This window comes from Monodon monoceros, unplaced genomic scaffold (genome assembly GCF_005190385.1).
Source record: "Monodon monoceros isolate NGI ecotype Baffin Bay Population unplaced genomic scaffold, NGI_Narwhal_1 Super_Scaffold_4, whole genome shotgun sequence".
NCBI classification, from domain to species: domain Eukaryota; kingdom Metazoa; phylum Chordata; class Mammalia; order Artiodactyla; family Monodontidae; genus Monodon; species Monodon monoceros.
The window spans coordinates 50969668-50993037 of NW_021703781.1; the positions used below are offsets into that span (position 1 = coordinate 50969668).

A 23370-nucleotide genomic window follows, 5' to 3' on the forward strand; every position below is an offset into this window, starting at 1 on the left:
GTCTGGTTTAACATTCAGCAAAATAACTCACCAAGGGCTGTATATTTTGACTATTCAAAGGAAAGTTTCTGGAAACAGTTGCTTCCAAAAAATTATCAAGGGACGAAAGCACAAAGCATACAGGTAAATTATACTTTTCCAGGTGTGTCTCTATGAAAGTTACCATTGGTTCTAATCTTAGGAATTGTGACAGCTCTTATTATGTTTATACAGCTGATTGCTTATTGAATTATTTGGCAGTGTTAATAAAACCTAGTTTTCTCTGCCCTCCAGCCTGAGTTTGGGCTATTGTGATCCTTTTTCTCTACTTGCAGAAAAGAGGGATTAAAAAGAAGGTATCATCTTAATTGTGAATTTAGGTTTTAAAACAAAAATTTTTTAATGTTCATCATGAAACATAAAAAATAACGTCAAGATGGTGTAATAAGTTCTTACTTTGACCTAGCCCTTCTACTACATATCCATAACAGTGATAAAGTTATAAAAACGGAAAAACAGAAGGCTTGTCTGGGCCCCGAACCATGGTAGTTATCTCATGGAATAGAAGCAGGACAGAAACACTAGCAGTGAGTGGGGCCCAAAGAGGACGGCACCAAGGTCTGAAAATGCTTCATGAAATCCAGAGAACCAGAGCCAGTCTCACTTTTTGAAGCCAGGGACTGTGTTGCGGCTCCCCTACTTTGCTACTCTTGAGAGAAGATGGGAAAGAAAAGCAGCAGACTCACTGCCTGGGGCTCAGGAGGTAAGAGACCAAAGTACAGAGCTGAGAATCAGGAACCAACCTAATCACCAGATGGCTTGTCCAGGGGATCTATGATGTACTCACTACTGCTTTGGGAAGGCACCCAAATTCCATGTCGACAGCTGTTTCTGGATTGAGAGCCATGGTATGGCAGTGTGCAGGCAACTGCAAAATTCAAAAACTAGGAGCTATGACCCAGAGGAAGAAAGAGAGGGGGGATGAGAAAAAGGACAATGGAAAAATAGGAAGAAGACAATTCACAGAAGCAGAAACTCTAGGGCTCAACGTCACTCATAACGAGGGAAATGCAATTTAAAACAATAAAACACTATTTCACATGTAGAAGATTGGCCGAACTTTTTAAAAAGTGTGATCACATCTAGTATTGGCAAAGAGGCAGAGAAATGGTGGGAGTGTGAATTGCTATAAACACTTTAGAAAGCAATATGGTAAGGTTGGTAAAGCTGAAGAAACTCAGCCTCTGATCCACCAGTTCATCTTCTAAGTATATACCCTAGAGATACACGCACAGGGAGACAAGTACACGATGGTCATTACTGAATTGCTTGAAATAGCAATAAATAAATAAATAAAAGGAAGCAATTCATCAACCAGAAAATGGGCACATGAGTTATGAATACTCCTACTATAAAATATTCTATACAGCAGTAAAAAAAAAGGATATATGAAACTACTTTACTGTAGTTCTCAACTTGGCTGTACATGCATTGTATCAGAATGTCTGAGGGAAGAGCCCACGCGTTGGTATTACTTAAAGCTCCCCATGTGATCCCACATGCAGCCAAGGTTGAGAACTACTGACCTAGAGCCACTGTTATCAACATGAATGAATATAAAAAATGTAATGTTAAGCAAAGTAAAGAAGATGTGAAATGACACACTTATATGAAGTTTGAAAAATATGTTGTTTACGTATATAGAGATATATACTGATAGTGTAAAAGCTTGCATGGGAATGATAAACACCAAATTTAGGGTAAAGTTTACCTTTGGAAAGAGGGAAAAAAAAGAATGATATCAGGGAGCAGTATACAGAGTACTTCAAATCTATCTGTAATGTTTTACATCTTTAAAAAGTACCTAGAACAAGTATGGAAGAATGCAAAGATTAGATATAGCTTGGTGGTATGTATGTTGGGTGGATGTTCATTACATTATTCTCAGTGCTTTATCTGAGAATGTTTGACATAGTTCATAATATCAAAAAGAAGGAATGGTGGTTGTGGGGAGAAAAATCAAACAGTATCAAAGTGTAAAAAGTGAAGAGTTTCTCTCCTCTTCAACATCTTTTTCCCACTTTCTAAGAAATAGCCACTGTTGGTAGCTTCTTGTGCATTCTTCTGAACATTCTCCTTGCAGATGTTTGTAAAGTCCTTATAAGGAAGGGGAAGTGTGCTTATCTCTCTTGAGCAAACCACATTTGTGGCATCCACAGACCTTGCTTGCTTTTCCCATCCCAAAGTTGTGACCAAAGTATTGCTGCCTCCTAGGGGGGAGAATGATATATTTAGAGTTGAGGTTTTTTGTTTCTATTAATCATTCTCTTATTAATTCAGGTAATGTGTATTGAGTGCTGCAGCGGGCCACCACTGTTTTAGGTATAGGTACCACGAGGAAAAAGACATGTCTCAGTGCTCTTGGAGCTTGTGTTCTAGAGGAGGAAACAGAAGGAGACGAGCACTTGCTGTACAGAGCGATAAATGCTATTATAGAAGAAATGAATGTGCTTTGGGGAGCACTCAGCAGGAGGCCTGAGGTGAAGGGGAGTTGCAGGGGCTTCCTGGGGAAAAAAGTGATGACTAGCAGAGTGAAGAAGGGTGAGCAGGAGCTGGTCTAGATGGAAGTTAAGGAGGAGAATGGTCCCAGCACAGAGCGGGGACAGCAGGCATGAAGACCTGCAGTGGCAAGCAGATGTCTGTCGAGGAGCTGAAAGGCCAGCCTGGCTGCTGCCAAGGAGTGAGCAGAGGACAGTCAGAAGCCAACATCACCAAGGCAAGGGCTGCCATAATCAAAATTATATTTTTAAAAGCCACTAAACCCTTTGTCAAGTTGAATATATAAATATAAAACTCATAGTTGCCTTTGACTTGTATCCCTACTGATTTCTTTCCTGTGGGTTAATGGCCCTTGATCTTCTGCCTTGTCGCACACATACCGGAACAAACCACTATCTGTGGTGAACACTGTTGTCATTTTTTTTTCTTCATCGCAATTGAGAAGGCAAATTTGAGTGTGTATGATGAGAATATGGGTATTCAGAGATGGAGTTAACAGGGAAATCCTCTCGAAGTTTTAAAGGATATGAATTCCCTGAAAGGGGCCTTTGCCTGAAAAGAAAATAGACTAACACTCCATAAACTTATCAAGTCAACATAACCCAGGCCTCTTTTTCAGGCCTGAAAGTGGCCTAACTAATCCGTAAGCGTTGCCAGGATAGGGGTGCAGGGGATTGTTTTGGAGGGGCAGACAGTGGCTGGTGACAGCAATCAGGGACTTCAGTTTACCTGTCCTGACTGTGAGAGTTGGTGGCCCCTGTAAGGTGATGCCGCAGTTTACGCTTCCCTTTCTCCCGTGTCTCTCATCTCCTGCCGTGTCCACTGTGGGGAAAGTCACTGTGCTTGAGCCTATGCTCTAATCTAGTGGCTCTCCAACCACGGCAGGCATCAGAACCTTCTGGAGGGCTTGTGGAAAAATGGATTGCTGGGCCTTACCCTCAGAGTTTCTGAATCACTGGGTCTGAGGTTGCTGGTCTGGGGGCCACATTTTGGGAGCCACTGGCTTAGATCGCCACCTGACAGACTGAGCCCCCTCAAATCACTCCCGAAATTTTCTAAGACCTAGAGGCCTAGCAAATGTTTCCTTCTTTTCGTACAACCCTCATTCCACTCATGAGGGGGAAACATCTGTCCGTGTCTCTATAGCTCCTCTATTTCTCAGCTCAGAAATATCCTAAGTAAAAACCGCCTAAACCCAACCCCTCCCTCTTGTCTATCTGAGCCCTGCAGGGAGGGGAGGAACGGGTTAGGTAGCGGGGAGGGCGTTGGAGAAGTCCTCTCCTCCTCCCAGAAAACCCTGCTCAGGGGGCAACATGGGGAAACATGGTAGAGCATTGCTCTCTGCTGTTGCTGGGGTGCCTGGGGCAAAGGCTTGGAGACGGGGAGACTGAAATGGACTCTGCGTGTATGTGCGAGTGTGTGCACGTGCGCACATGCAAACACAGAGCCCTGACTCCCGCCTGCTGAAAGGAACAAATAATCAAAGGAGGAAGATGATACACCATGCTACAAGAGTAATAATAACAATAGTATCTGATCTTTGTTGAACAATATGTGCCAGGCTTTACATGTATTACTTGATTTTAAAATCTTTGCATGGTCCCAGGGGAGTAGGTACTGTTATTGTCCCTCTTTAAAAGACGTGGTAACTGAGACTCACAGAGGTTAAGTGACTTCACCAAGGTCACAGTTAATAAGTGGAAGATACCAGTGCAACTTCCAAGATTATCTGGTAGAATCAATAAGCATGTCAAATGCTTGTTTGAATAAACAGATGGGGATAGCAGATCTTTTTCTGTCATGAAAAATATCTTTTGTAAATCCATTCTCCCTTCCATGCCCTGGTGAAGTAGTATTAAAATCAAAGGGAACACTGTGATCTGTGTTACCTTTGTGCCTCTACCATTGAGTGTTTTTGCCACATGAGACTGGTTTAGGTTCACCCTCATTATAATCAGCACTCCAAGGGGCGACTGACGTAAAGATGGTCTCCCTAGAATCTTTTCTAACTTTCAGTTTTCTGTATTTCAGCCTGAAGAAATAACTTATTCTGATACTAATAAGAGCATGGTAGAAGATCTAAAGAACAGGTATGATCTCTATTTATATGTTATGATTATCATGTTTTCTCTCTAATCTCTCATTCAGCCACCCTTCAGTCCTCTAACCCAGTCTCTCAAAATACCCATTAGATTCAGCAACAGAAGCATGAAATGGAGATTATAATAGTTACTTCCACTGAGTCATCTGTCTCTTGGTGCATGCATCAAAAATCAGCCCCTCTGCTATCCACGGCACTTTTTGAAAAAACATGCCAAGTTAAATATGGTTGCATCTGGAAAACATTGTGGGCTGCCGTTAGGAAGTTCTCAACACAGACACCTATTGAGCCGTATAGTAATAATAATGCAGTAGCTAACACTTCTTGAAAGGACAGGAAGGTAAATGGCCCACAACTTGGCGTGTGGTAAAAACAGCCAAGCTGGGTGGCAGCAACATCAGTACTGTCCCTAGTAGGCACCCCTCCCCCTCCCCCCACCACACACACACACACACACACACACACACACACACACACACACACATGTCCGGAGGAGTTGTTGAGTCAAGCCCAAAGGGTCACAGCCTTGCAGCAGACCTCACTCCTACTCCAGATGTGTCAGAAGCTTCTAGATCTGACTACCTCCAGTGACTCATGCTGACACAGCAGGCTGACATGTAAGCCGCTACCAACTAATTGAAACAGGATATGACAAAAAATCATTTTGCCACTCCCTTTTCTCACTAGCACACAACTCTCACCTCTTATTCCCCTCCTTCTTCCCCAACTCTTAACAAAGAAGGAATAAAAGCACTAGGAAAATGGTCCCCAACTTCTGGTTTTCATCAGAAAGTGCTTCTAGAACTATTTTAAAATATAGGTGCCAGAGGTCAAGACCAGACCTGTTGAATCACTATCTGGAAGACAGTGAAATATTTTGATAAAGTCCTACAGGTGATTCTGGCGTATAGCCGTGACTGAGACTCTCTGCAAACTCGAAACCGCTTAGTTACTTTATGGACTCAGCCGAGAGGAGAGGCCCAGCAGCTTCTTCCGGAGCACACAATGATCCTGCCCAGAGGAGAAGCTTCCTTCAACCAACTCACACTGTGCTCCACTTTCTCCCCTCCCCGAAACAGTTCCTCAGCAGGCACTGTTTTAGAGGCGGCATAGGTAGGCAGAACTCCCTGCGCTTGTGGAGCATACATTCTGGTAGGGAAACTGCTCGTCATACTGATCAGCCCAGTGCTTCATTTCCTCCCAATTCTGCTTGCTGAATTAGCTGACCCAGTTACCCCACTCCTGCTAACGTTATCCCAGACAAGATATCTGAATTTTTATAAAGGCATTTCTTGGAAACACAATGTCTTATGTCAAAGGAGGGTCTTGGAGAATAGGAATGCCAACCCAGTAATCAGATGGTAGGCAAATCACACCCAGTAGGCAGATATCCCTAGCCACAGAGGTCTGGTTTTCTCCTAAATCAAAAAAGTATCATTCTCATACTTGAGAAAAAGTGACAAAACTTTTTTCCCATTTATTTAAATGAGTTGTAATTTATCATAAAATAATCTTTGCATTCTTACCTTAGGATTGAAAGAACTCTGAAATATAAAATAATGGAATGGCGACCTAAACAGCCAACACGTTGGAATAGACAATGTACTTTCATTTTAAGACAAATCCTTCCTAAGTTAGAGCTTGGCACCGGAAACTTTGTTTCATCTGAAGAAGAGAGTGAATTTGAAAGGCTGCTACAATTTTACTGGGTTTGTATATGATTTAATGCATTAATGTCATTTGTTTTATCTATGTTATTAATTGCCAGATGATACTAATCTTAAGTATCCCTGAAATGCCTTTTATCTTGATCTTAGGTGATACATGCTATGGCATTAAAATGCATTTACTTATAGACGGAGAAATTTCAAATGTAGTGAGTAACTAGTACCATGACCAGATTGCGTGACATTTTCTTGGAATCAGTTTTTTAATGTATAAACCACAAACTTTGGAAAGAGATAGCCAAAAGGAAACCACTTGCAACTAAGAAACTAAAAAATGATTTCTAGATGGTAGTAATAGAATGGATTCCATGTCCTTGCTTCTGGGCAAGAGGACTAAGGCAAGCTTTAATATCTTCTACATGCAAATTATTCTCAAATTTATACATCCAGCCTGGACTTCTGACCTCCTCTCATATATTCACCAGCACATTTGACATCATCATGGATGGTAGAAAGGCACTTCAAACTCAGTTAAGTCCATAATCAGACATGGTGGGCATCTGGTGTATTGTTAGGGTCCTTCTTTTCTTCCCCTATGATGTCCTTAGTTTTGGAATCCTCTCACCTCCTTTTCCCTATGAATTGTTCCAGTGGGTTTTTGGAAGCCCCAGCCTCCCAAGAGTGATATTCCTTCCCCCTACTATCCAGTAGACTAGAAGATGTCTCCTCGGGAAACCCTCTAAGAGAAGAAAGGAAGGAATCTGTTGGGAGTTTATACTCAGGCTGCCAGGGAGGGATCTGCAGGCACTATTCATTCATGAATAGGGAGGAAGTTGTTTTGTTTTGCTTTCTTTTTAATAGAATTAGGGGGTAAAGAGATAAGCCAAGGTTTAAAACTTGGAGTTCCTTTGTAAAATTATCTGCTATTTAATAACACACATTCATAAACCTAGACCGAATCCTGCAGCTTGGGTTCAAATCCTGGCTCAACCACTCATTAACTTTGACCAGATTGCCTAACTTCTCTATACCTTCTACCCCACGGCTCAAGATAAACAGGGATAAAAAGAGTTACCTGCTTTGTGGTTGTGGTGAGGATTAAGTGAGCTGCTTAACCATAGCACCCAGCACTGAATAAATGTTAACTATTATTTGTATCCTATGTGGCAGCCATTGTGCTAGACACTTGGGGTTATGACAGTAAACAAGACCGATACAATCTTGAGCATTCACAGAGACTGTGGGCTAGTTTGAGAAATAGACCAGAAAACGAGTAATTGCAGTATATTTTATTAAATAAGCTAGGAAAGGACAGTGTCCTATGCAACCACAAGAGAAGAGCACGTCAACAGATTTAAAGATCAGGAAAAGCCTCCCGAAATAAGCAAACTAAGTCTTGAAAGAAGCTAATGATTGTCCTTTGTATATTCTTAAATAGATAATTTTACGTGGGACCATGTTCCATACCCTTTAATCCTGTCATATGGTTATCAATAAATATAAACTGAATCAATGTTAAATAAATTCTTCCAAAATGCTCCCTTAAATCTGTCACTTATAGGATCAAGGTTTCCTTGTTGGCAGTTTGCTATTCCAGAAAGGGTGCAAATATGTGGAATGTTAAGTGTGCAGGCTCTGGCATTAGACAGACCTGGTTCTGCTCCTCTCTCTCTAAAGTGGCGATTATAACAAAGCCTACCTCAAAGGGTTGTTTAAGGATTAAATATATATGTGAAGTATTTAGCATTGTGCCTAGAACATAGTAAGCACCCACAAAATGATAACTATTACTATTATTTTATGACTTCCACTTCTTTGAGGCTTCTGTAATCTGTTTGCATCCAGTAATTCTCCGTCACCTACGTGACCGTAATGTGGTTTTACGTGTTATTCTGCCATTTGTCTAGGTCGCAGGATTTCCTATCCAGATGCCATACACTGATGTACAGTCAGTTATTGATGCTGTGTATCAAACTGGAATTCATTCCTCTGAATTTCCTCAGACAGAATTTGCTCTAGCTGTGTATATTCACCCCTACGCAAACAACATATTATCTGTTTGGGTCTATTTGGCTTCATTAGCGCGGTATCAGTGAAAAGGAATAAGGGAAAAGGGAAGGATTGTACATATGCCCCCAACCAGAAGCCAAACTTTTCTAGTACTTGGGATTTTCCTATTTATCCTCAAATCCAGACAAGTGTGAGCCCAACTTTTGGTTCACTTATAGAGTTGGGCACAAGACTCACTCCCTGAGTCTTTGAGGACAAGCATAAATGACCTCCTCACCGGAGACCTCGTCAGGGAGGACACTTTGGGAAGTCTGGCGCCTTGGGTCGCTGTCTACGGTAGGTCTTATTCTGGGAAAGAAGCAATTCTGACTTCTCTCTGAGCCAGTGTTACTCAAATTGGGGGCCCCGCACCACCTCCATCAAAATCACCCGGAAAGCCTTATTGAAAATGCAGAATCCCACATCCCACCCAGGACCTACTGAATGGGGATCTCTGGGAGTACAGCTCCAGAACCTACATTATTTTAAACAAGCTCCCCAGGTAACTCTCTTGACCAGTTAAGAGTGAGAACCTTACCTTATAGAGTGTTGTCTTTACTGAAGTGAGGCTAGTACATCTGATGCTGGTTCTGATGGAATTCCAGGCAGAAGTTATTCAAATAGAAACCCAAGGTCATTGCTTCTCGTGAGATAAAAGATTATTTCACTGGTTAAGAATAAGAGGGAAATATGCCATGTTGGGTTGAGGACCGCTTCTGGGGGCTTCTCAAAAATTTTCTCTTTGGATGCCACTGACCTGAAGTCATTTCATCTCCAAGTATTTGGAAGGGACTCCCAGGAAACACTACCTAAATGCTTTCCTGATTCTGTGAGAGAGGGAGAAAATGGTCTTACCAAATCCCAGAGCTCCTTATTTTCTTAATGAGCAGCCCCCCATTCTGCCTCTGGCACTTTTCTGCTGCTTTTCTTTCACAACGGTGCCCCCAAGGAGACCCATCTAGGGCCTCAAGAAAGAGTGGCTAGGTATCTAAGTAGGAAACACTGTACTTTCTTGTATTTGATTGTTCTGTGCTTCATTGAGAAGAGTATTCATACAGTTTATTTAAATGTTACATAACAACTTATTTTTTTAAATCAAAAGATACAGATTTCCAAAGGTTTTATATGATGAGAGCAGTTTTATATGAGGTAAAAGTCATAAAAAGAAAATTCACTTCTCCCGCTGTAGTAGCACTGGGGCTTCTTGAGTCACTCCCACAAGCAGAGAGCAGAGACCCCAAATTCATCCTCAGGGAACCCTCAGTCTGTATCCCCTCCCCCAACATACCTGCATAGGTTGATGCCAGAGAAGACCTCATTTATTTGCGGGGTGTTAGTCTCGGACCAAACTCAAGATTACTAGAAGAGTAGCAAGAGTGGGTATGTGGGTAAAGAGAATGCTTTCTCTGCAAGGTTAAAACCCAGTTATATATGTCCTCTGGCATGCATGAGAAAAATGATCAGAATTTTTGTTTTTATTTGAATGTTTGTGTTTAAATGCTATAGGAAGTTTTGTTGTTAACAAGCCTCCCACACTGATTGGGGTAGCACAAAATCGTATCTATGAAAAGCCAAGTTTGCCAAAGAGATGCTGAATTCATGCAGTTCATTTTGTGACACACTGAATGTTTACATAGCTATTTTGTTAATTGTTTGTGGTTTTAGAATTGATAGGCCACTTAAGAGTAAGGTAGAAAGTGTTCATAGGCACGTGTGTGTTGTATTCTGTATTATATGCATTTTAAAATATGTGTATGTGTTTCCCAACTAAAAATTTTTCCTAAAAATTGTGATTGTCTATAATGAACCATTTTTTTCATTTTACTGTTTTAAAAATACATGATATTAAATGTAACATGCAATTATAAAATTCTATGAATCTTTCCACAAATAATTACAAAGCATCCATTATGTACCAGGCACTTTATATGTGCTGGAGGACAGTAGTGAAAAGACATTCTTACAAGGGAAGTTTACATTCTTACAAGGGAAACAGCTCAGAAGCAAATAAACAGCAAGTAAGTGAGATCATTTCAGGGTATGATGAGTGCTATAAAGCAGTGGTCCCCAACCTTTTTGGCACCAGGGACCAGTTTCGTGGAAGACAATTTTTCCACGGACGGCGGTGGGGGAGTGGAGGGGGTGGGGTGGGATGGCTCAGGCGGTAACGCGAGCAGTGGGGAGCGGCAGATGAAGAAGCTTCGCTCACTCGCCCACCGCTCACCTCCTGCTTGGCGGCCCGGTTCCTAACAGGCCGCTGACGGGAGGCTGGGGACTCCCGCTATAAAGGAAGCAAAAAGGTTGGCATGATGGAGAAGGACTTTGCTGGGGATGGAGGATATAAGCAGTGTAGTGAGGGAAGGCCTCTCCACGGAGATAATGTTTGAGCAGAGATTTAAAAGATGATTTATCAAATAGAATTGCATTCAGTTGCATGTAACAGAAACCTAATCACAGTAGCGTAACCAAATAGGGATTATACAACTGCCAGGTGTGAAGGAGGCAGTCCAACTCTAGTGCAGTAGCTCTGGGATGTCAGAAGTGCACTAATCTTCATGCGTCTTCTTCACCATCTCTAAGGAGACTTCTATCCTCTTTCTCAGTGGCTCTCAAACTTCAGCATGCCTAAGAGTCACCTGAAGACTTTGTTGAAACACAGATTGCTGGGCCTAACCTTCAGAGTTACTGATTCAGTGGGATCTGGGGTGGGGCCTGATAATTTGCATTTATAACAAGTTCCCAGGTGATACTGAGACTGCTGACCTGGGAACCACAGAGGCCATGGCCTCGCAGTCATTTTCATGGCAAGAAAATGCAGAAAGGGAAGGAGGAGGTAGAAAAGGCCTCTGGTTTAGCTCTTTTAAAAGGCTTTCCGGGAGGCTGTGTCCAGTAACTTCTACTTACATTCCATTGGCCAGAATTGCATCACTCCTAGCCACAAGAGAGGCCAGAGATCAAGTATTTTAAACGGACATATTGCTCTCCCAGTAAAATCAGGGTTCTGTTGGTGAGGAAGTAGGGGGGGATGGCTATTGGGTAGACATCTGTGACTTCCACAGTTGAGAGGAAGCCAGTCATGCAGAGACCTGTGGCAAAAGTATTTGAGGCAGAGGAGACTGCAATTACAAAGGCCTCTAGTCCAGAAAGAGACTTATATGGAGAGGGAAGGGTAGTAGCACATAAGGTTGGAGAGGTAGACAAGGACCAGATCGCACAGGTCATGGTAAAGAGTTTGTATTTTATTTAAAGTATAACAGCAAATCAATCATTGAAAGATTTTAGGTAACCGAATAAAGTAGTATTTTTCCTTTTTTATATTTGAGAATACTTTAAAATTATTTTTAGAGGGACTTATTATTTGTGCATAAAAATGATCATGTTTTAAAGTGCAGGTTTTCTTTTTCTTTTCCTTTTCTGCTTGGGTCCCTGTCCCACTATTCTCCCCTCCTCCACCCACATTATTCACTCCACCCACCCCCTTACCAACAGGTATCTTCCACTTACCAACATTCTCATGTATACATATATACATATATGCATATGTTCCTGTTTGTTTTATAAAAATGGGACCACATTGTGTATGCTTTCCTGCATGTTATTTTTCTCCTTCAAAAATAGTGAAAATACTCCAAGTAAATGAATTCATTCTTCTTAAAACATCCATATTATTCTAAAGTGTGGGCAGGACCACTACGTGCACTTAAGCAGTTTGTGTGCCACACAACTCACAATTTATGTGCAAGGACCCCTGGAGCTGTATACTATGTGACAGCCCTGGTTGTGAATATTATCTATTATAGTTTATTCATCATTCTCCTACCGATAAGAATAACTTCTGATCCAGTTGATCAAAGTGTCGTTTAGTTTTTCTATATCCTTGCTGTTTTTCTGTATACTAGTTCTATCAGTTACTGAGAGAGGAGAATTGAAGTTGCCAACTGTAATTACGAGTTTGTCCATTTCTTCTTTTAGTTCTATCAGTTTTTGCTCCATGTATTTTGAAACTCTGCTGTTAGATGCACACAGATTTAGAATTTATGTCTTCTTGGTGAATTAACCCATTTATCATTGTGCAATGTGCCTCTTTATCCTTAGCAATTTTCTTTGCTCTGAACTCTATTTTGTCTGATGTTTATATAGCCACTCCACCTTCTTTGGATTAGTGTTTACCTGGTGTATATATTTTCATCTTTTTATTTTTAATGTATCTATATAATTATATTTGAAGTGAGTTTTTTGTAGATAGCATATAGTTGGGTTATGTTTTCTTTTTTAATACCTTTTGACAATTTCTTTTTTAATTGGAATATTTAGACTGTTTACACTTAATACAATTATTTATGTTTAGGTCTACCATTTTATTATTTGTATTCCATTTGTTCCATTTGTTTTTGTCCCACTGTTTTCTCTTTCCTACATTATTAGGTTATTTGAACATTTCTTAGCATTTCATTTTAATATATCTATTATTATTATTATTATTTTATTTATTTATTTATTTTTTGCGGTACGCGGGCCTCTCACTGCTGTGGCCTCTCCCGTTGCAGAGCACAGGCACTGGACGCGCAGGCTCAGCGGCCATGGCTCACGGGCCCAGCCGCTCCGCGGCATGTGGGATCCTCCCGGACCGGGGCACGAACCTGTGTCCCCTGCATCGGCAGGAGGACTCTCAACCACTGCGCCACCAGGGAAGCCCCTATTATATTTTTTACTATACATTTTTGTATATATTTTTAAAAGTTTCTTTGAGGATTGTAATATACATAGTTAACTTTTCACAGTCTACTTAGAATTTTTTTTTTTACCACTTTAAGTGGATTGTAGAGCTATTACCACCTTATATGTTTCTTTTTTTTTTTAGGTTTTTTTTTCTTTTTAAAATTTTAATTTTATAATGGAGTATAGCTGATTTGCAATGTTGTGTTTCTTTTGGGTGTACAGTAACTTGATTCACTTATACAGAGACATCTATACATTCTTTTTTTTTTTCTTTTTCCTTTCTTTTTTTTTAATTGGGGTATAGTTGTTTTACAATGTTGTGTTAGTTTCTACTGTACAGCAAAGTGGAGTACCCTGTGCTATGCAGCAGGTTCTCATTAGTTATCTATTTTATATGTATTAGTGTATATATGTTAGTCCCAATCTCACAATTCATCCCACCCTCCTTTCCCCCCTTGGTGTCCATATGTTTGTTTTCTACATCTGTGTCTCTCTTTCTGCCTTGCAAACTGGTTCATCTGTACCATTTTTCTAGATTCCACAAATATGCATTAACATACTATATTTGTTTTTCTCTTTCTGACTTACTTCACTCCGTTTGACAGTCTCTAGGTCCATCCACATCTCTACAAATGACCCAATTTCGTTCTTTTTTACGGCTGAGTGGTATTCCATTGTATATATGTACCACATCTTCTTTACCATTTGTCTGCCGATAGATATTTAGGTTGCTTCCATCCACCTTATATATTTCTTTACATTTCTGCCTTTATGCCATATATATATATATATATATATATATATATATATATATATTTTTTTTTAATATAAAGAATTGTCTCATGCAATAACGAAGGCTGAGAAGTCCCAAGATCTGCAGTCGGCAAGCTAGAGACTGAGGGGAGCCAATGGCGTAAGTTCCAGTCTGAAAGCCAGGGGGCTCAAGACCCTCAAAGTGTCAGTGTTTTTGTTTGAGTTTGAAGGCTGATAAAGATCTGTGCCCCACCTCATAAGCAGTCAGGCAGGAGGAGTTCCTTCTCATTCACAGGAAGGTCTGCCTTTTTGTTGTATTCAGGCCTTCAGCTGATTGAATGAGGGCCACCCACATTAGGAAGGTGTGATATTATGATATAATAAATATATATTTGATCTTTGTCTCAGTTCTGACACAGAGCTTCTAAAACCCTTGGAATTTCCTGAGTGATGGGGGTGAGAGAAGTATCTTTTGATATTCATAAGCCCCTTTCAAGCATATACCTGAGTTCATGCTAACAAGGTACCTCTTGGTGGGCCCCTAGATAGCTTCAGGATGGGGGCTGGAACCAATGCATGATTAATTAAATCACTGGCCATTGGTAATTAACTCAATATCCAACCTGTCCCCTCTCCCTGAGAGTTCCAACCCTTTAAACACATATAAAGAAGAACTAATACTTAACCTTCTCAAACTATCCCCAAAAAATTGAAGAGGAGGGAAACTCCCAAAGTCATTCTATGAGGCCACCATTACCCTGATACCAAAATCAGACAAAGACACTAAAAAAAAGAAAAAGAAAATTCCAGGCCAGTGTCTCTGTTGAAGATAGATGCAAAGGTCCTCAACAAAATGTTAGCAAACTGAAATCATTAAGAAGATAGACAGATAGATAGACAGATGGATAGACATGTACTTGCCACCATTCTGTTACTTGGTTTCTGGTGGTTTTTGTAGTTCTTCTCTATTCTTTTCTTTTAGTTTCTTCCCTTGTGGTTTCTCTAGTGGTATGCTTGTGTTCCTTTCTCTCTAGTTTTTGGGTATCTATCGTAGGTTTTGATTTGTAGTTACCATGGGATTTATATATGTTGACCTATAACTGTATCTACTTGTTTTAAACTGGTATTCATTTAAGTTTAAACATATTCTAAAAGATCTACATTTTTTTACTCCTCTCTCCCCTGTTTTGTGTTTTTGATGTCATATTTTACATCTTCATGTTTATCCCTAAACTGTTTATTGTGTTTATAGTTGATTTTACAATTTGTGTCTTTTAATCTTTGTACTAGCTTATTTAAGTGGTTGATCCACAGCCTTTACTGTATATTTGCCTTTACTAGTGGGATTTTCCCTTTTCTATAACTTCTTACTTCTTGTTGTAGCCTTTTCTTTTCCACTTAGAGAAGATCCTTTAATATTTCTTCTAGGGTCAGTTTAGGATTGATGAACTCTTTTAGTTTTTGCTTGTCTGAGAAGTTCTTTCTCTTTCCTTCAATTCTGAACGATAACCTTGCTGGGTAGAGTATCCTAAGTTGTAGGTTTTTCCCTCTCAAGACTTTAAATATATCATGCCACTTCCTTCTGGCTTGCAAAGTTTCTTCAGAAAAACCAGCTGATATAGCCTTATGAGGTTTCCTTTTGTATGACTCTTTGTTTTTCTCTTGCTGCCTTTAGAATTGTCTCTTTATCTTTTGCCATTTTAATTATTATATGTCTTGGTGTGGGTTTATTTGGGTTCATCTTGTTTGGGACTCTCTGCTTCCTGGACCTAGGTATCTGTTTCCTTCTTTAGGTTTGGGATTTTTTTCAGCCATTATTTTATCAAATACTTTTTGGCACTTTACTCTCTCTTCTCCTTCTGGGAACCTAATGATGCAAGTGTTCATACACCTGATGCTGTCTTAGAGGTCCCTTAAACTGCTCTCATTTTTTTAAAATTTGTTTTTCTTTTTGTTGTTCTGATTTGCTGATTTCCATTATTCTATTTTCCAGATCACTTATGTGTTCTTCTGTATCACCTAGTCTGCTCTTAATTCCTAGTGTGTTTTTTAATTTCAGTTATTGTATTCTTCAGTTCTGATTGGTTCTTTTTATATTTCTAGTTCCTTGCTAAAATTCTCAGTATGTTTCTTTATTCTTTTCCCTAGTTCAGTTGGCGTTCTTATTACTAATATTTTGAACTCTTTATCTGGTAAATTATCTATCTCTTTTTCATTAATTGTTTTTTTCAGATTTTTTATTTTTTCCTGTTATTTTGTTTGGAACAAATTCCTCTGGCTTCTCATTTTGCCTACCTTCCTCTGTCTCTATGAAATTACATGAGGGACTTCCCTGGTGGCGCAGTGGTTAAGAATCTACCTGCCAATGCAGGGGACACAGGTTCGAGCCCTGGTCCAGGAAGATCCCACGTGCCGTGGAGAAACTAAGCCCGTGCACCACAACTACTGAAGGCCGCATGCCTAGAGCCCCTACTCCACAACAAGAGAAGCCACCGCAATGAAAAGCTCGCGTGCAGCAATGAAGAGTAGCTCCCGCTCGTCACAACTAGAGAAAGCCTGCGTGCAGCAACGAAGACCCAATGCAGCCATAGATAAATAGATAAATTTAATTTAAAAAAATTAGGTGAAACAGTCACCTATTCCAGTCTTAAAGCGTTGTCCTTGCATGGGAGCATTCCTCTGCAGTCTACACTTGGGATTCGGTGGGGGAGGTGGATCTGAAGTAAGCACAGGTCATGTCTTCCCCCCAGAGTGTGCTGGCAGCTATCACTTGGTGGGAGATGGGGCTGGAGGGGGACGGGCTAGAGCCTGAGCCAGGTGTGAGCCAGGGCTTCTCCTAACCTCAGTGGCTGTCACAGCCCTGTGGGGGCAATGGCAGGTCCCAAGGTACTGGAGCAGAAGCCCTGAGGGTTGGGTAGGAGCTGGTTCTGTTCCGTCTAGGTGTGCACTCTCTCTGCTCTCAGCAACGTCTTTACCTTAGAGGGGAGCAGCACTAGAGCAAGGAGGGCTGGAGTGGGCACCGGTGCAGGTTGGGGCTTGTACTGGGGTGGTTCCAGCACACCAGTCATAGCTCAGGACAGCTCCCCATCCGCCACTTCCATGAGCACCAATAATGCCCACCCTTGCCCCATTCAGATGCAGTGCTGGGTCCAAGCTGGCCACTCTCCTGGGCACAGCAGCCTTCACCCTAGTGGGGAACTGCACTGGGGGTAGAGGTGCCAGAGCGGGTGCTTGGCATGGGCTGGGGCCCATGCTGGGCTGGTCATGGGAAACTGACCAGAGTCCTGGGCAGTTTCAGTCTGTTTCCTCCACCTTTTCCAGTAGTAAACAAGCGTGGGTGCACTTTTCTTGAGTAGAGTCTAGGTTTCGTATAGCCCTCCTGTTAGTCCCACTGGTTTTCAAACCAGCTAAGGGAACTCTTCCTGGTGTCAGATCCCAGGGCCAGGGTGCCCAATATGTGGTTCAAACTGTTCACTCCCCAGGGAGGATCTCTGAGCCCTTGTAATCTCCCTCCTCTTCTGTGTCCCCTTCTAGGGGCACAGGTCCCAGTTCTCTTCCCTTCGTACCTGACTCTGTGTGGATCTTTCTTTACACCCTTGGTTGTATAAGAGTCGTTCTGCCAGTCTTCAGTTTGTTTTCAGTGAGAATTGCTCCACGTGTAGATGTATTTTCGATGTGTATGTGGAGGGGGGGAGCTCGTTGTCCTTCTATTCCAACATCTTAATCTCGGGCCACACTGATATGCTTTAAATTTAAAACCTTTACAACTGGATAATGATCAGAGCTTTATGGGGGAGTGTTAGGCCTCTTTCACTGTAGAGGACTTTGCAAAATGTCCTCTCATGTCTTTGCAAGAGCAAAGAACCTAAAATGTTAAAGTCAGAAGCAATCTCAGTCATCACTCAGTTCACTTTATAGATGAGGAGGGCAGTGACCTGCCTTAAGGCCACTCCACTAAAAAGCAACAAATCAAGAACCAAGAACCAGAGCCCAGGGCTTCTGACTTCAAGTCATTTGCATCCAGTCGAATATGATGTAGACATTGAAAGGAATTCTGGAGGTTCCGTTATGGAATGTTCACCAGAATATATCGTATGACAAAAGCTAGGGACACAACACGGTGTAATGTGTTACCATTTGTGACAAAATGGGGCAAGGAGATAATGTACATGCATGGTTATAAATATCTGGATATCCCTGGAAGGAAAGAAAAGCAAATAGTAATAATGTTGCCTCTAGGAAGAACTGGGATCAAGGGAGGGAGGGAGAAATGCTAGTCACCGGATACAGTCGTCTACTGTTTGAATGGTTTACCTTTTGCATGCATTCATTTGAATAATGAGTGAACTGTTTAAATAAACAATTTAAAATCAGTAGCTTTTCACTGTCTAAAGTTCAGGGAGTTACAAAAACTCTGCAGACTCTGGTACCCGCGCATCTCTTGCCAAGCCCATCTCGTGCCTTATGCTGCAGGCACATGGGTTCCTTGCAGTTTCCTTACTCCGCTCATTATGTAGAAGTTCTGCCTTTTTAACTGCTTTCAAGACTTCCTATCTCCTCTACACTCCAGGCATACCCTGTCCTTCATGTTCATTCCAAACATGCCTTTTCCTTAGGGCCTTTGCATTTACTGTTCTCTCTGCCTGGAACACTCAGCCTCCAGGTATCTGCATGCTCCCTAACCTCCCTCGGGACTTGGCATACCCTACTTATCATAAAACAATATCCACCCACTGTCACTTTCGTTTCTCTTTTTTATGTTTATTTTTCTTCATAGCACTTGTCACTATGTGACTTTGTTTGTTGTTGCTGTTCACTTATTCTCATTAGAATATAAACTGTATTCTATATAGGGAGCAGACTCTATTTTATTTAGGAATTAAGTAAATACCTAAATTGTATCCAGCTTGCCCTAAAGGAATTAATGAAGAAATGTAATAAACCTGAATTTTGCATTTTAGGGACACATTGGGAAAATTATATATATATATATATATATATATATATATACACACTCTCTCACACACAGACACACGCACATACACGCTAAAATGAATACACATACACATTCCAGTCCTTTTATCATATCCAGAAATCCAGAAATTGTGAGAATGATTTCTGAACACATATCTCCCAGTGAAAAACAGCTTGAAAGTAGAAGCCACGAGAGACAGCCTACTTACTAAACTGATGATTATAGTCTGTGACCCATTCTTCTGAAAGTGTTCTTAAACAGGCTCTGGACATTTAAGTTACTGGGAAGCCAAATTATTGTCATAAAGTTGCTTAGGGCACATGAATTGGAACCTGAGGAGGTAGGTACTATTTAAATGCCATTATAAATGGCATGGAGCTTTTAGCCTGATGTGGCCATCTCCTCTCTAGGAAACTAAGATAGGCCAAGGCAGCCTCTCCCCGAATGATGCTGGGCTAGACTGGGCTCTGCCAACTTCTGCTTCTGAGTTTTCCTTGTCTTGCCATTGGTTCCTGAAGCCCCACTCTCCTGAGCATAAGCATTGTGTCACGTGGCTCACATACATATTTGTAGCTGTTCTTCAAGTATATGAAGAGGTCATAACTAAAACTCAGATTCATTCAACATACATTCATTACTTAATTGTAGATCTCTATCATGCATCTTTTGGGACAAAGGATTCCAAGTAAAAGGGTTAGGGTTTCATGATTTATTTTTTAATATTTAAAGAGGTTGATGTACATTCTCAGAAGTGAGGAACACTGTCCTGGTCTGACCATCTACTTCTGTTGTGATATTCCACTAAACAAGTTAAAGTGCAGTTGATTAGATTTCACACTTAAGGTCTTACATCACCTTAACTGGAGTTTTTCCACAGTTTTTTTTTTTTTCCTGATTTACGACCACAGATGGTTAATTACATCCGCTACAGATTTGACAAGCTAGGTTACTAAAGGTAATCTTCACCGCCTTCATTCAAAGCTTTGGGAATCTCTAAAGCAAAGGAAATAAGGAGGACGAAGAGATTAATTAGGTTTCTAGAAGGACTAGGTTTCGAGGTGGAACTTGAGACAGAATTTCACAAAGAAAGCAACTTTAGGGGCTTCGGAAACGGGTAAAGCGCAAATGGAGGGACTGATAATCCCATCCCTCGCATGTGCGGGGCTGTTGTAACGCGAGATGAGGCCGACTCAATCCACTCCGAGAAGGGTTTATAAAACGCCAATTTGAGGCATCGGAACTTTCCTCCTCCGCATCGGGGAGCCATCGAAGGTTCTCAGCAGGTGAGAGGCATGACCGGATTGGCCAACGGAAGGATGATCAGCATTTTAATTTCTCCGGCGCTCTCTTCAGACCTCTGCCCGCACCTCAGGCCGGCTTTGCGGTAGGTGGTGTTGGGGCTCTCGGGCAAAGCGAAGCGCAGGGCAGCGTAGAGCAGACCGGCTATGCTGCCGCGTCAGGCTGGGGCCGCCAAGCCGCTGCCGGGCGTTGCACCTGGGCCCGGCCCGGCCGCCCATTGGACGGCTCCGGATGACCCGGCTGTATCGCGAGACGAGATTGGCAGTAGCGGGGCCGCATGTGCCCCCGCGCTGGCTTTGTACGCGGAGCCGCCTGCCGGTCCTTTAACAATGGGCGGCGCGAGCGCCCCGGCGCTGGGCCCGAGCTGAGGCCGGCGCTTCGCGGCCGACTGTCCGCAGCATGAGCGGGGCCGGCGTCCCCCGCACGCTGGCGGGGCTGGGCCTGTGAGGGCCGCGGTTCCGGGTAAGGGAGGCCGCCGTGGGAACCGGCAGGCCTGGGCTGGCGGCGGGGCACCGGACCCGCCCGGCCCGGCCTTTTGTTCGCTTTTCTGGGGCCGCGCGATCCCGTGCGCTCCTCTGGATGAGGAGGCGGCGGCCTGAGTGCGCGCTGGGGTCGGCCGGGCCTCGAGGAAGTTCCCGGGGAGGAGGGCGCCCCCGACTGTCTGCGGCGGGCACCCGGAGCCGCGCGGGCGTCCGGAGCCGCGCGGGCGTTCGTCTCCGGGTTTCTCGGCGGGAGGTTTTCACCTCAGGGGGGCTGTGACTGGTGTCAAGTCTCCTCTTCTCAGGGCCGGCTGGAGAATTAAAGCCGGGGCTCGGGGAGCCCGAAGCCGGGCCTCCAGTCCGGCTTTTCTGAGCACGCGTCCGGGTCCGCGCCTTGGGAACTAGGGCCCAAGTTGGTCCCAGTTTGCCCGGCGCCCGGTCCGGCCGTTATCCAAACAAGCCGGCTTCTCCTGACCGGTGGCTCGGGCCTTACGTGCGGCGTCGGGGAATTGGTTTGGATCGGTGCTGATTTTAGGACGAGTCAGGTGAAGATGAACAGTCGCCCAGGGTGGCCTGAGGTCACACGCCTCGGGGAGGGGGCGCGGAGGGGCGCGTGGAGGGAGCTGGCAGTGACCGCGTCTGGGGTGTGTCTTACAGACTGAAGTTGCCGCGTCTGGCCAGGCGCGCCGCCCGGTCCCATGGAGCTGGAGGGTCAGTGGTGGCGGGGACAGCTGGCTGCAGATATCCATCAAGCTCTTCGATACAAGGTAACCGCGATGCCCCGACCTTTCCATTCGGTGTCTTATGCCAGTTAGTATGAATCTCGGCTCCCTGGAAAGCCCTGTCCGGGTCTTTAGCCGCTAGTTTCCAGACCAGAAAAGGTGAGTTTGCCTATTTGCTCAAAGTTAATTAACTTCTTGGCTTCTTCCCTGGGTTGTAGCAGAAGAACCTGAAACTTGAATGAGGAGGGGGTGGGGCGTGGTAGTTGGGAGAGGGAAGGTGTGAAGGGACATTCTGATGTCCTTGTTTCCAGATGGAACATGGATTTGATACTGTATTTAAAAAGATACGTGTGCTGGCTTTTAATTGGGCAGAGCAGCCCTCCTTTATTCTATAGTTGCTGTTGCATGCAGCTGTCTGTTACGTCACATTTGTACAACAGTAAATTCCCCAGCCTTTCCACTAACTTGCTGTGAGACTTTGGACAAGTTACTTAATTTTCTGCTTCTCAATTTCCTCATCTGTCAAATGAATAACAGAACGTGCTTTATGGGACGACTGTGAAGATTAAAATGAGGTAATACTGTAGATGTGCTCAGAACAGTGCTTGGCATATAGTAAGCACTAAGGAAGTGATAACTATTTGTTATTCTCTACCCCCGAAACCCCAAGACTTGGGGGGTGTTCAGAAAGCCTTAAGGTAGGAGTTAGCTGCTCCTTCAGCTAATATCAAAGGCCAGGAGTAGACCTAGTATATTTTAAAAGATTTTGGGGAAAAAGTACACCTTTCTGGCACAATGCAAATTTTGTTTATTGTTGCTCCTAAGTAACAGTTTTATTCTGTATGTCACATCTCAGCGAAATGTGTCAGCTCTGCATCTTTGATAACCAGAAGAGAGACCAGATCCAAAATTAACTCTAACTTAACTTAATTTCACTATGGATAGAGAGAGCCACTCATTATGTATAGAAAATTGGAAAGAAGCAAAACAGCTGACTCTTTAATAAAAAGGCTGCTCACTGTTGGAGCTGAGAGATCCTGGGATGATAATGAACTTGTATCTTGATTTTTTTTTAACCAGGTTAAGTAGATTAGAAAACCTAATTCTGACTTAAATTGTTACAGTTGTACCCTTTTCTAAAGTTTGAGTTCTAAATGCTGCTTATTAATTCTGACATTCAGTCTCTTAGACACTAAATACACCTCAGCCCCCTAAGAGGCTGTTTGTACTACAGAAAAGTCTCAACTATGGCATGGTCCTCTGGAATGTTAAGAAGAGAGTTGCGGGTTTTCCACTTTGAAAATTGTCCAAATACCTTTGTTTTTTAATTTTTTTTTCAGATGTTGTCTTTCAGTTTTAAATGCTCTGATTTTCTAAGTGTCAGCTCTTTATTCCTCTGGTATGTGGTGAAAATAATATTTGATGTTAATGATACATATGTTTTGTAATGACATGAAACTTAAAAGATTTTTCTTGGTGATTTCCATGGTTTTCGATTCTTACATTTTATGAGTAATTTTAATCCTGAGTGATTACCTGAATTAATTTTGTTAGTTGAGGTTGGAAGTGGATTTTTTTTCCAGCAGATTTGTTGAATGTTTTTGTGTATTGAGCTCTGGGGAGGATCCAAGGAATAAGACACAACCTGTACTAAACTTACTTACAAACTATCAGAGGACGAGATAGCACAGGGCCTGAAAGAATGCTACTGAAAGTTGTCTTGGGCCACCTGCGGCATGCTACTGTGGGTTGTCTTTATTTTATCTTTAAGCATTGTGTAAGCCACATTCTTGCTATTTGACACAATGGCCACACTTTATAATTTGTTAATCAGTAAAACTTGAACCTGTGGAACTGGAGAGACCACTGTTTATAGTATACTGAAGTCAAGGAAAAGTTAAAATGAACTTTTCTCACAGAGAATACATGTTAATTCCAGGCTATTAATTAGGTGATTTAGTTGGGTAATCATATGCTTATTCAACATATTTGCATGCCTACAGTGTGCAAGGTGCTGTGCCAGGGGTTGGAATGGTAATAGTGAATGAGACAGACATGATCCCTACCT

The 23370-nt window shown here is 42.4% G+C and overlaps 1 protein-coding gene across 1 annotated transcript in view; it reads left to right on the forward strand.

Annotated features, from left to right (window-relative positions):
* LOC114908552 (protein CC2D2B-like) overlaps positions 1–23370 on the forward strand; it is a 105836-nt gene that overhangs the window by 67105 nt on the left and 15361 nt on the right. Inside the window, 5 exon segments of the mRNA XM_029244809.1 lie at positions 1–123; positions 4570–4628; positions 6171–6348; positions 21238–21250; positions 21253–21347. Coding sequence (XP_029100642.1) covers positions 1–123; positions 4570–4628; positions 6171–6348; positions 21238–21250; positions 21253–21347 — 468 coding nt within the window.